At 40.2% G+C, this 14,488-nt stretch overlaps 1 protein-coding gene across 1 annotated transcript in view; it reads left to right on the top strand.

Annotated features, from left to right (window-relative positions):
* Window positions 1-11,144: 11,144 nt before the first annotated feature.
* Window positions 11,145-14,488, top strand: part of T265_06968 (hypothetical protein) — a gene marked incomplete at both ends in the record, with an annotated part of 11,472 nt that continues 8,128 nt past the window's right edge. The window contains 3 exons of the mRNA XM_009172374.1: window positions 11,145-11,251; window positions 11,989-12,234; window positions 13,842-14,067. Of these exons, the coding sequence (XP_009170638.1) occupies window positions 12,138-12,234; window positions 13,842-14,067 (323 nt within the window). The remainder of the gene's footprint in view (window positions 11,252-11,988; window positions 12,235-13,841; window positions 14,068-14,488) is intronic.

Here is a 14,488-nt window from a genome sequence, read left to right as displayed (position 1 = left end):
AGACTTGGAAAAAAACTTGTTACCATCAGATATGAAACCAAATACATTTTCCTGGATCCATGGAAGGATTCATCTCCTAATACTCAATAACTGCCATGGACTGTCATTAATTACTCCAGTGAATTCTTTCTGTAAAAGAAATACCATATTTAATATCACTTCTAATCAGTATCTCTTGTCGTTGTTTGAACCAAGCTTCTTGAGCGAACTTATTACGCAGCAACCATTGTACTTTAAGATGTATTTACTCTAGGTGCAGATATAGCAACAAAAAGCGTAAAATATTCTTATTTGTCTCTTAAATCAAGGTAACATGTTTTTTAACCGTTTCAATAGGTACATTACAAAACAAACTTTTGTTAGCTTTACTCATACTTTTTTGAATCCATGTAGAATAACCAGCTTGGTCGAATAGGAGGCTCAACATATAGCTAAATATCTAACTTGTTCTAAAACCTATTTAGAAGGTAAACAATAAGTGCGATTATTTCACATCAGTAGGAGAGCAAGAGGACATCAGTTTCTAGATGCTCATAGTGATTGGAGGAGGTTTAACTGCGCTGCACTTGTGTAGGAGGCGTATACCAACAAGCAATGAGGAAAATTACGATGGGTTGTAAATTTGGAGGTCGGTTTAGGGGAGCGAGTAAGTTTTTGACTGATGACGTTCGCATGCACGACCTTTCATTGTTGTTAGCAGCAACTTTCTCCGAAGCTGGTGATAAGGCCAGAAATTGGGTCTGGGTTACGGAGATGATCTACTTAAATGAGGGGAAACAAAGTTCGCATGGTCAATTGTATCTAGTGATGTGTCTGGCTGGTTAGTGACAAATATATTTATAGGTAATGCGCCATTTTATTTAAGGGCACTTGATAAGATACATTTTTTTACTTGCTCAAAACAACTGAAAAATAATGTATAAATCAGCAAAATCAGAGACCTAGCTTGCAACACGAGCATTCTAGAGCTTCAGATAAGCTCAAAATGCGCAGCTGAATATGTGTGGTTCGAAATTGACTTACAGCTTAATGGTCACCTTTTATCAACGAGGTTCGGCTTTCCTGGCCATATAGACTTACAGCTTAATGGTCACCTTTTATCAGCGAGGACATTATTGTTTATATTTTAGGTGTGGAATCAGCGCTTTTAAGTGGTCTAGCTGTGTATGGCGATTTCAGTGTAAGATTCCGATGTGGCTGTTTCTTTAGAAGTGCCATCGTTTTCCGGTAATTAAGCTATGGTGCGTTAATTTTCTAGAAGGAGGTTCTTACCTAACCCCGTTTGTAGTTTGTCGATGGAGAACTGCCGTAATAAAGACAGTAACCTCTGATTTTCGTTTTACTGCCAAGCCGTCACTTTACGTTTCTGCCGGAGCGTTCGGGCATATAACCACTCAGAACACATAAGCTCTTGTTGAAATCATAAGATTATACATTGTTTGAGTGCTCAAAAAATTTAACGGTACCCATAATTGTTACCAAATTTTTCTTGGTTGGTAGCATAAAGCATAGGTTACTGTATCAACGACTGTTCTTTCTATTTTAGATAAAAAATGATAGCTACGCCTGTTCACTACGTACAGCTCACTTATAGCGAGATAAACCTTTTGTCTCCACGTTATAAATTCAAAGTCAAAGCAAATGTTTTCTGTACAAGGTATAGTGCCATGTTGGGTTTATTCTGAAAGAAAAAACATTCGGAAGATGCACTTTGTAGTGAAATGTAACGTAATGATAGTACCTGTAACTTAAAAAATAACTGAGAGATTTTTATTCTCCGCAGCGCTTCTATTGCGAGGACCTACTAATAAACGTCCCACGAAAACATATTACACAATGAACGCTTAGACCATATAAATTTAAAAGATTTCGAAATAGGTTAAGTAGCTCTGCCAAAATCAGGTCAGCTGGTGGAAAGTAGAACTTAACATCTTAAACAGGGGTCGGTTTTCTCACTCCTAATTGCAGAACGCATGTCCACACATATAGTGACCAGAAAAGACAAATTTAATCCTGCCACAATGTTGCTTTTGTTTTTGGCTCAAATCAAACATTTTAAGATGACCAGTACACCGAATAGTGCGTGAGTTGGAAATTAGGATTAAAAATCATGGTTTGCGTTCTTCTTGAGAGATGATTCAAAGATTTTGTAATTCTTTTTTATTCAAGTAAAGGACAGTTTTATTTACATTGCATGCAGACATCATTGTAGTACCTCGCTAGTTTAGGTAATATGCCGCTTTTGATAGTATTTTTTGCAGCAAAAATCTTGCCGATTTTGTATCCCTCAAATAAAGGTAGACCTAGAATGTTGACTGTTATGCATGCAGACAACTAGCTCTGCCCACTAGCTCTGCCTACAAACATAAGCCGACCAATCTATACTTGGTTATTTTCTCCATAAATACCTTCAAGGATTTCAGGTAATTTCCCATCAGTTAGATGGAGAAATACGTTTCGACAAAAGCTAAACTTCCAAAAATACCAAAGCTTCCCAAACAACAGTCTAACCACGGTGTTCCGATCGATCAGCAGAGGTTCGGCTTTCCTGGCCATATGAAGAAGAAAATAAGGTTAAAAATCAACTAATTCACTAGTACTCTGGACTCGATAAGCTAAAGGAGCCAGAGTGCTAGTTGGACAAATGCGAAGCAGACTAATATACGCTAAATATATCGCAACCTTTCAGGTGTAAAAACAACTTTTGCCAGTGTGAGAGGTTTTGGAAAGTCTTCAATAGAAATTTTGTCCTTTGATTGAAGCCAGTCTATAGTAAATCTCCGGGAAGCCCAATACAGATGTCCTCCTTGTTGGAAATCACCAGCGGTGAACATCTCACAAAATTTCAAAGTTTCGAACCTTTAACCACATTGATATTAGTTTGAACATGACTGTTCGAGCACGAGCGGTTAAATAGCAGGGGGATTGACTCAAACTTAGGCAAGTACAACCAACCGTCTACTCATGTAATCCGCATCATATGGACACTAGTAACGAATTACACTCATCGGGGAAACTTCTCCCTTCTCTGAACTACTCATAATTGATTAATAGTGCAAGGAGGTTCAAAATCGTTTCAATAGACGTTTTGTCCTAAAAGTAGAACGAATCCATAATGTTTCGTTTCTACTGGAATTTGTCATTAAAATCACGCCCTGAAGCATCGTGGAATGAACTTATTTACTACTGCTCATCCGCTCGGGGCTGAACACTTATATGACAGAATCACTGGCCAGGAGGTTATGGGTTCAAAAATCGGCTTGATATCAAGTACAGATTTATCCGCGGATTCAATGGGTGGACTGATGGATGCTAAATGTGACTTACTTGGAATACAGCTGAGCTACACGCATTTTCAACTTCCGAGATTAATAGTGCTGCATTGGTCTGCTGAGTGTTGTTTTCTATTTGGTCCCAGACGTTCCAAAACTGCTCGACGATCGCGTGTGTGTTATAACTGATTTTCTTCACTGTCTTATTTTTACCGAATAGATTGTTCCTCATTTAAATTGGTCTTCATTATTTACCAAACCACCACAATATCCTAAAATATACGCCAGCCCAACATTTTCGCACCAAAATCTTCGAGAGTCAAAAATTTGCATCACAGCATTTATATTTTAAACTTGTAATTCTGACACTACACAAGGTATGATGCATAAACTTTGCTCTTATACCTATAGAGTGACGGTTTTGTATGCGATATTTTTGCGCGGTAATTGCATCCATCAAGCCAAACCAGCTGATCTCAAGAAGCTCTGCCATTTTCAGCATAAAGCTGCATTAATTATTATGGACATAATCGTAATCAGAGTGTGGCAATCATGGAGATGTCTTTGGAAGTAGATTGCGCCTGTTTGGGTCAGTGCCTTACCATAACGCTTTGTGAATTAAAAACTGCAACGGACATCGTCGCTACATTAATAGGATTGAGCAAATCACGAATCTTTTGTAGTAACATTTAGAGAACCGCGAATGAAATTTGCATTCCTCAGGAAGGTCACAATCTGAATTAATATTACTTGCAGCAACCAAAATCCTGACTGAGTCAAATACAGTGGTGTTCACTTTGACAGAAATTCAGCACGCCCGGTCTGTGGGTGGCAAAGTTATACAAAGTAGGCCTTCCTGTATTGTCATCGCGCATTATATTACTCGTGAGCATAACCTATCCGAGCATCAAGGCAGTTCGGTAAAGCTGTGCAATCAACTAGTGGTCGGTCGCATAAGTGACGTTCGAACTTAATAATGCCCTTTAGCCTACCAGGGTGACGGTGGATACAACTGATGAGGCATGCAAGTAACATGTTTCCTCGTAATTCCGGCCTGCGTCTATTGAAAGTGGGATTTATTATGGAATCTGTGGAATTACTTTGTAGCATTCGTTTTTATTTTCGAGTGATAGTCAATGAATATCCAGTAAAGTTCAGGAGGACGCGTTCAAGAAGAAGATGGAAAGTCAGTATGAACAAAGAGATATTGTGGCACTCGTCGTTGACGTGAAGTCTAATTACACTAGTGTAATAATTAATGACCATTCATTACTTCTCCCCTTTACTGTATGTGACCTCCCTCGCTGATATTACCATCGGTGTCGATTTATGTCTCACCATAAACTATTTCACATTTTCAAGTGTATTCGAAAGAAAAACCTACGATGTTGTCATTGGCTTTTCAGTATAACTCATTATTCTCAATCACTTCGTTCACAGTCTTGAATTCAAGGCTTCATTTGACTTAATCCAACCCTTTACGTACCTAGCTAAGGCACGCAGATGTTATACTTGCGTCTACGTCAACCACACAAGCTTCCTCACAAGACAGCGGTAAAAAATTCACTGTGAATGCGCAAACAAACAATTGACCCTAAGCTTCCTGAACACTGAGTTTTCTACTACCACTAATTAATAACGTCCGGTGCGGCTCCACAGAAAACATTAATTGGAACAACTATTTGCATTACAAATCACTGCATCTACATAACGTCAGTCAGGCACTTGCTGGGTCTTTCGTGAGTGGTGTCAAAATGAGCAGATGATTTGAATGAACTCATCAAAGTATTAGGGAAAAATAAATATCCCAACGTGCGGAATGACAAACGAGCAACAGGAAAGCCTTCTTAAACGGGAATATAAGGAGAAAAACACCCTGTGATATAAACTGCATTATCTTTTGATATCATTCAGTTTTACTGTACCAAGCGTCGTTCTTCCCAATAACCATCTACAACCGAACCCTAGGAAGACAAATTACTGCACAAGCTGCGCTTACCGAAAACTCTGTGTAGGATGTCCGTCCAAACGGCTCGAACGGCCGAAGGTTGTATTTGCGTATCAAGAAGCAGAAACAAGAAGCTCAATTTTCTCCAGGAAATCGAAAAGAGTCGAAAAGCAACAAGCAGAAAACCATTTTCCAGAAGTATGCGATGCATTTCTTGGAACAAGTTATATGCCAGGTGTAGACACGACAAAAACAAATTATACAATATATAAATGTTGAATCCAAACCATTAATCAGAAGGGATCTAAGATGACGGCTGGCATTTTTTAGGACGTGGATCATCTGTCAGTTGAAGACTAGCCATTTAAACCGGGTGACTTTACCTTTTAGAGTCTATACCGTTCCGAGTTTCACGTGCAGCTTCTGACGTCATCGTATCCACCAGCTTACAAAACCGTCCTATTCATTCATCGCAGGGGTTACCAGTGTGCACCTAGTGTGTGTAGGTTTCTTCGGCGTTCAGCCCTTACAACTTCTTGCTTATCATGGAGCTTTTAAGGTACTATGATGTATGCAGAATCACGTTGTTTTGCTGAAAGGCGATTAGTCCGAAAGCACCTCGGTTGCACTGTCCAGTAGGATTTCGCTGGACCATGAGGCTATGTCATATCTGAATCATCGGCTGCTGACTGCGCTGGATTAATACTATCAAACACAACAATACGGTAAGATAGCCTGTGAGAGCATGCATTAGCAAGTATTCGTGCAAGCCGGTCACCTTGTTCATCCCCTATCAAAACTGATGGCGTTGGAACATGCCGTCCCTTCTTAGCAACCTTAGAAAAATTCATGGCGATTAAGGCTAAAGTGCCTTTGGCGACTTGTTTGTTGTATCCTGTTAGAGTTACCATTGTCAGTGTTCGTTTTAATCTGACTGACAAGCATTCAGCTCCGTGAGACATCCACTTACCTAAATTACAAAACCAGACAAGCAGAACGTTCTAAGCTTGGATAGTGACAGCTTTTAACTGAAGTTTTGGTGAGTAAGTTGTAGTTGACACAAAGATGGCATGTTACAACCTCCTATTCAGTTACAACCGAAAAACTTGACAGACTGTTCGTGACAGAGCCCTACATCGACATCCCACTAACGGTTCCCCTTTAATTGGACCTTATGAATTAGGCTTAACTCCTATTTTCTATAAAAATCATTTTGTTTTGAACGTTGCATTTTATTTAAGCAGTGAAAACACTCCATTACAAATAAAGTGAGCGGTGGTGCGAAGCTAAATAGAATTCCAATAGAGGCTTTATTATTGCATCATTTTAAAAGCTACTTTCGACCAATAAAACATCATAAGACAAAAACTCAAAAGGTAACTTACAGAACATTACTATAGACAAAGAGCATGTATGTGACGTTTCACAACGGGCACGTAACAACAGAACAAGTACAGAGGAAGCACTCACTGGAGGGCCAACAAAAGTTCATCATGCGATTTATTGGAGATTGTACTGATTTCAAGAATATTGTTCCTTCAACAATATCCCGTAGAAGAAAACTTGCGGCATCCAACTAATCTGTTCCTAGTGATTGGTCTCATGATGCGTGTTTCATTGTAACAAAAACCGAGAAACTTACAACCATGTAACCAACCTTTTTGTTTAGAATATACATTTTCGGTTCTCCTGTTATTAGTTATCGAGGAGTACATACAGAGTGCGTGCATCCCTCACTTTTATTTCCGATGTTTTTGTCTATTTGGTTATGCACTGTGAATAGACTCTTGGAAGAAATGCTGTCAGCCTGGTGTGAATAGATGGTCGTTATTTTGTCTGATTAGCTGAGCATCCAGCATAGTTGTAATTCATCAGACTATAAATTTCTGTACACCGATGTACCAACCGGATGTGACGTACCGACAGTCGAACACTCACCGCGACTAAATCATCCAGTTTAGCTGACGGGCCAACTGATATGGAGGATTTTTTTGTTTTCATTACCACAGTCAGTGTCTTTGTTATTGCATTCAGCTGCTCTTTACCCGATGACGAAAAACTCCTACCATTTTACTGGGTACCTTTCTTCGGAGCCCGCATGCCAAACAAAAATTGTGTTCGTGCTCGCTGCTATTTAGCTTCCCAATAATCACATGGTAGTAATTTGACCCATTATGTAGGGAGAACTAATAGTCATAATATTGACATTTTACTTGATTCCTGCAAGCATTTGTGGATAGCAAAACTAAGACGGCAAGAACACTGCTCATTCGATTTCTGATGTTGAACTACCTGCGAGATTTTACTGGGTAGCAAGTGCTTGGAAGTTCAACCATAAATTGATTCAGTAGAAGAAGGCCTCAGGTAATCACAAATTAGACATACTAGGTCTTATTTTCATGGAACACCTTCCCGAAGCCATCCCTGAGGAAGAGGTTATTTGTAAGCCGAAAACTTGTTTCTCTGTGATGCCGCCTGACCAAGAAACATTTTGACTCGTTAAAATCGTACAACGCATATCACTGGGTACCGTCCTCCTATCATGTTACAAGTGCTCGGAAGTGCCTCTTGAAATGGACTACTTGTCCTATTCAAATTTTGCGTACGCGCCTCTCGCAAGTAAAAAGTTTACATGTGATTTTCGAAATTTTATCATTAAATAATTCACTATTGGTAGATAATGTAGACCGATTGTTAGCTAAACGGAGTTGCAAGCTAATGTGGTGTTAATCGGGAAAACAACTGAATACCAGTTGGAACTCCCAACTTTGTTTTCGGCATAAAGGTTTAAAAGGTGAAACGCACAGCTGGTCCGATAACTTCCAGCATTACACCAACTGAATGAGTTGATTTGGTACGATATCACCTTTTTAATTAAGAATGGTAGTCATGCCAGTAGACCCGAGGTCACAAGCGTTCTCAGTACTTTCAGAAGTGCGTAATAGGCTGCTGCTCAGCCATTCTAGCTATTCAAATCTGAACGATCCCTCCAAAACTATGTGTGGTAAAGTCCCGTCAATGGCCGATATTTTGGCTTAAAACCCATGGGCAACTTTCCGCCCAAACGTGCGATCACGTAACAATGCTGTGCACGAGCTTAGCTAGCAGATGGCTGTATGGCTTGTGGGGTAAATTAGCAACAGGGTGATCGGACGGGTCCGCTGATGTGTGTTCCCCAAGAACGTCCCCTGCATGGATTTTAGGGTAGTTATCTACGTTGAGTTGTACAGCCTCAACGGATAAATGACATATTTCTCGGTAAGGTTTAGACAAACCAGACTCCTCAGTGAAAACAGAGGAGATTAAAAGTCTAAAAAAATCGATACACGCAAGTACTGGCTTTTAAATTAACCTCATTCGAAGATTTATTCCAGAAGAAATAGGCCAAATATTTAGTACCGTCGGGTGTCCGAATTCAGGGTTCTGTAGCCAACAAAAGTTTTTTGGACACTATAAAACGAGACCATCCCTTGATTATTTGAGGCAGGTATATTCACTCTCGCGTGGTTGTACGCCCACGTTGGATGCTATCATTACTGTCTGCAACACACCTTTGAAGCATGCTCATCGAGATTGTCAGTTTACCTGGCCAAGTAAGTACAGTCTGTTTTCGAGTTCTACCTACCTCCAAAGGAAGCACCAAAATAGAGGACACCCAAAGCTCATGGAAGTCAATATTGTGAGAATTTCATTTTTGAGGTGCGCCTTTTGAAGAAATGTTTGCCGCGTCCACTGTTTCGTTCATCCTGAAATTTTTCAACCTTTTGGGCTGGTAGGTGAGCTTTTGACACTGATTCCCAGTGAACAAAATGCATCGGACTGCTACAAATGATACTCGTCTAAACTCACTAAACGTGCAGTTCATGTCCGGCGTGCTCACGTCAGATAAGCTGTTCAGCAACTGTACCAGGCAGTTCTCACACTGGAAAAGCAGAAATGGCCCGCAAAACTTATCGTGACCTAGGACTACGAGAAGGTGGTGCAGACGATGCCACGCCCAAAATCACAAGGCTTCAATCAGTCCAAACAACTTTAGTAGGAAGATTTTGGGTTGCTACTTTTAGGTCACGACAGTAGATGTCATATCGCACAAAGCAAACAACGTCGACGGCCACGTGACGTCCGTAAAGTAGCTTGAGACCAGAACAATTCATTGATCAAACAGACGCTCAGTCGGTTCAGGCACCGGGTGACAAGTTCCACAATCTAGGTTACAGCGGCCAGACACAGACATCAGACTTCATAGTCATGAGGTAGATAAGCAGGTGTACTTACGACGCCCACCTGGAGTATGGTATGTCTCTTTTCACTGACACCGATTAATGGTGCACAAATTTTGCGTCCTAAAGTACCTTAAATAGACAAAAAGGCAGTGGGTGTGACAAACTTGGTGTTCATTTTCACCGGTTGGAAACATACCCGTCAGTCGGGAGGCCGACAGCTTACCTGTATTTTCCCAATGTACTCATTTCCATTCACGTCGTGTACACATTGGCTTCCCATTTTTAACAGTACTTCCGGTTCACACCTCAGGAGAAAAATTCCCCAAAATCCCTGGATCGAAGAACATTTATATATAGATTAGTTTCCACGGTTAAAAACAACCGGAGTTGGAATCATTCGAGTCATTTGCCAAATGCTTAGTAAAGATGTTCTAACCTTAAGCTTATCCACTTACTAGACTTTGATATGCCGGTGCAATTTGCGCAGAACATCAAGGTGAGTGAAACATCGTACATGGTGATCTTCTCCCTTATGTTGTAGGTAAACGTGCATTTTGCAACGTACAATTCAGTTGAAGCAACATACAGTAGCAACCGGTTGGGTGCCTTTTTGTGAGTAATTTCGGTACTACATGTGTAACGGTGATACTACTGATCGGGAAACATGCGAGTAGTATGTGTTGTTCGTAAAATTTCGCTTTGCGTCGATTAAAAAATGGAATGTTGCGGAATTCGCGGTGCCACTTCGTAACATTTGCTTTTATTTGACCGACGAATGATTGGAGGCAATGAGTCTCCAGGAAGACTCGTTTGGGAGATCTGTGTTCAGTTCTTGTAACTAAGATGCAGATTAGAGTTTTGCTTCCTTGTTCAATGGTCTGTAACCGGTCAGTTGGCATTTCCGAATGAACAACTCCTCAGCGAAGGCCCTCTTCCTTTCACATGTACAGCTGACTACGTTTACATAATGAATCGAGCACGCGCCCTACATCTTCCGTTGCTTTGTCTCTGTTTTGTGGGTACCAGCTTTCTAGTTCGTGAAATACCTGAAATTCGGGCGAGCCAGAATACGATCAAACTGGTTCCAAAGTTTGGCATTCTACATCAGTGAAGGATGTTGGTATATAGATTTAGATAGCATATCTACCTGTGGTTAATCTTCGTTAGATTAATGCCGGTATTTCCCTAAGCGCTGATAAGCAATCAGCCCCACTCAATAACTGATATGGATTCTGGTTTTAAGAACACAATGGAGAAGAATAAGGCGTTTGGCATGTGACTACAACAGGCTACTTTTCTACCAAGTGAGGAGGAGAATAACCAGTGTTCTTGGCAGTTGTCCACGGGGATATGGAGGGTGGTCAATCATTGCCTCGGAGTGGTTATCGTGTGCAACAAGCATGTTTCCTTCACTGTACACAAAATTGCGGCTCTTGTTCTTTCACGCCATAACATTTTGGTCGACAGTATCGGCTTTGAACGTTCAGCTATTGAACAACCACACTTTTCGTAGCGTGACAGACCGATCGTTCTCAGATTGTGGATGACCTGTTTTTCTTTGTTTTTCTTACGGAACGATGAATCGATTTTGACCATTATCTACCCCCAGTCAATTAGCGACTTCCGATAGGGCAGAAGATCAATATGATAGGCACTGCTAGTGCGGTTGTAACCAAGAGAACACAGTATTGTATTGGGAGAGAAGCGGTGAAGAATTTAGTGGTTTACCAATTGTGGGCTATGCATCGAAACTTTTACGGTACTGCTGGTATTTTGGTGCTATTCTTAGTATTTTCAAGCGGTGAAAAGTAAGTCCATGGATTGGTTATTATTCACGGACACCTGATTTCAATACACGGTGAAGTCTTCCGTCAAGCGTGCCTTAATTTCATATAGCATCTTTTTGATAGTCTATATGGTTGATGAGAACATTCATAGTACTTTGTCCAACTTAGACGCACTGTACATGGTATATTATCGCAGCTTATGAAACTACCTATTTATACTGACGCTTCATATCAATCAGTGTGAACTGACATCTTGGTGCAACTATTTCACCTCATAACCTACCTTGCGGCTGTATGTTGTCATCGTATTGAATACAATAATGATGGAGTTATCGTATGGAACACGACCAAATAGCATGTAACCAGAAACGGAGATGAAAACAATCTCCAGTGAAGATCAAATATGACTACCGCTAAAATTCGGTGAGGTTCGCAGCAACCATCTTGATAGACGGGTATTAACTACCCAAAATTTATCGTCCTCTGACAATAAAAACGTTATGGGTATTGGAATAGTGGGGTGTGATCGTTTCGTTCAGTACGTACCAGACCAAATTCTTGAGAAGCTAGCCTCAACGAATTAAAATGTCTAGTGGAAATAAAACATCTCAGTTTTAGATTGATTAAGTGATTCCTTTTTCTCTACAGAAAATTTCACGGATAAACCACAAGATGGCATATAACAGTTGAATAATAAAACATCTCCCTAAACCCCTTATTTTATTAAGCTAAAAAACACGCACTTAGTCTATTTACAGCCTTCAGATTTCAAAAGCGAATTTGCGCGAATTTGTGACAAAGTTATGGAAGATCGAACACACAAAATCCGGTTCAACGAAGGATTATTCCTTGAATTTTCAAGGTAGTCAAGTGTTTTGCTGTACTGAGCTTCAAGAGTATAGGTCCAATGAAAAACAGCAATCCGCAAGCTGATGAAGCGCCACATCCATTATTCGCAGAGGTTAATCTGCCTGCCCTCATAAGCAGGATACGAACAATACCTGGTGAGTCACGCAAGCCTCTTGGTCAGAAAAGCTCTTTCCATGATGATTAAACTGCATTACTGCAACCTCAGTATTCACACATCTGTGTAGTATTTTTGTTGGGTTTCGGGTCAAGTTGTGCGATGGCTTAAAAACAAACCTAGTGAACTTTTGGTTGAGTCTGAAGGCTGCTTATTTTTTTAGACGTGTAGTTTATCTATAAATTCTTGCTTCAAATGCCTTTTTGGCTACACCTCTACACTTAGAGTCTATCACTTTCGGTTAAAAGATCATGCACACCTGGTTTAGGCATTGAACTGATTTCTTGAACCGCGCCGAAAAAACTAACTTTGCATTATTTACTGGGGTCATCTTTGTAAATCGATCGAGTTTGACGCGTCCGCTTACGGAAATCAGTTAGCGTTATTATCACGTTGAATGTATATCAGTTACAGTTTTCACCAAAGTGGATGTAATGATGTACACCGGGGAGATTACTGCTTTCAGGGAAATCTTTTTGGTTGTAGATCGATTACGTGAAATGCTATCTTAAATTGTATGAAGTGTCTTTTGCCATCATGGTACAACTTCAAGTCCATCTAGATTGTACCAGTGCGAGCAATTCAATTCTTGCGATAAAAATAAATCCACCGATGCTTTAATGAGCATTAGAACTGTATGTAACTGTATGTAACTGGGTTTACATCTCTATCCCAGCTTGTCTAACTGAGCGTGCTGCACAAAGCCACTTCTTATTTAAGTCCCTACTAGATTGATTCGCCGACCTGGTGCAGTTTTACTCGTGCGCTGTTGACTAATCTTCCTCAGCCTTATTACTAGTGTTCTTCTGAGAGGAAAATCTATAAAATAAGGAGCAAGATGCTTAGGCATTATTTAGAATAAGTCAACAATAGTGTATGTCATTGAGTGCATCATACATGCCACAGAACACCTGATGTGAGTAGTTTCGGAGTCATGTGAGTATATTAATCACTAACAGTTAGACGAGCTTCTTGAGACCCATTGTGACCAAATGATGAATGTAATTGTGGCTACACTTACTACATAGTCAACCGCAGTAGTCGAGGAATAAAGTAATCTGTCAGTAGGAAAGGAACTCAGAGAAGAAGCGCTTTACTTAATTATAGGTGTTTCTAGGATATGAGATTATGGCAACAACTACGGAAGGTGAGACCACTAGCTGATTCATGGAACGCTTTTCTGGTTTGAACACAGACAACTGTTTATACGGTAAGCCGCGGTTCTTCAAATGTGTACTGGAAAGTTTGGATGAGAGATGAGTTCTCGGAAGTGGAAACATCGGAATTATCCATAAGATTCACTAAGGTTTTTTTTCCAGCCCATGTAAATTTTTGTCCTTCTGGAGGCTCTCTGCTAAGAACAAAATATTGATACTGAAATAATGCAGCAGAGATTGCTTAGCTTGTACAATCTTAACATGAGCCTCTCGCTCCACCAGATTTTAGTATGAATGGTTTAGTGAGTGGACTGAGAGTAAAGGATACGGTCGGATACTGTGAAACAAGTGAGTACGCGTACGATTATTGTGAAATTATCAGAGAATTAAGCCACACCCCAAGCTAAACTTAGTGTTATTCCTAATCTAGCGTTTACGAAACTCCTGGACAACTACGTGGCATCAGTTGGTGTGCCGGAGACGAGGACATCGGAACATGAAGAGGAAATTCGGTCATTTTTGACTGAAATCATGAAGACGGATATTTTAAAGGAAACTCGGAAATTTCTCAAACAAGAAGGAATGAGGTTTATAAGTGAAGCCGATTTTTTCCATTTCCTCGAACAGCTGTGGTTTGCGCCATATAAAAGAAAAAGGTCAGTATCAAACTTTTTGGTTGTGTTTACGGTCTTGTCTTCACTTGGACAGCAATTTACACGGAATCCATTTAAAGAACAAGTAAACCGTGCAAAATATTCCATTTTTTGATTTGAGACAAGAGGTTTTTCCTTAAACTTAGTAGAAGTTTGACTGTGGTGTTATGTTTATGTATTGAGCTGATTTACTATTTTGAAATATGGCGTCAGGAAACCGCTATTTGAGGCAATCAGTGTACTGGCAGTCGAACATCCACTGACGAAATGGTTTTAAAAAACGGGGATTTTTCGTGAGCTGAATAAACTTAGTTCCCATTTTGCTCACCGCCGTGGGTGAATATTGTCAGTCTTTATCACAGTACGGTATGTTTTTATTGGTCAGTTTTGGTAGTAGTAGTAGTAGTAGTCGGCAAGCTGAACC

The sequence above is a fragment of the Opisthorchis viverrini genome, assembly GCF_000715545.1.
Source record: "Opisthorchis viverrini unplaced genomic scaffold opera_v5_154, whole genome shotgun sequence".
Lineage (NCBI taxonomy): Eukaryota > Metazoa > Platyhelminthes > Trematoda > Opisthorchiida > Opisthorchiidae > Opisthorchis > Opisthorchis viverrini.
Note: the sequence above shows the minus strand (reverse complement) of the source record. Positions and strands in the feature narration are given on the sequence as shown.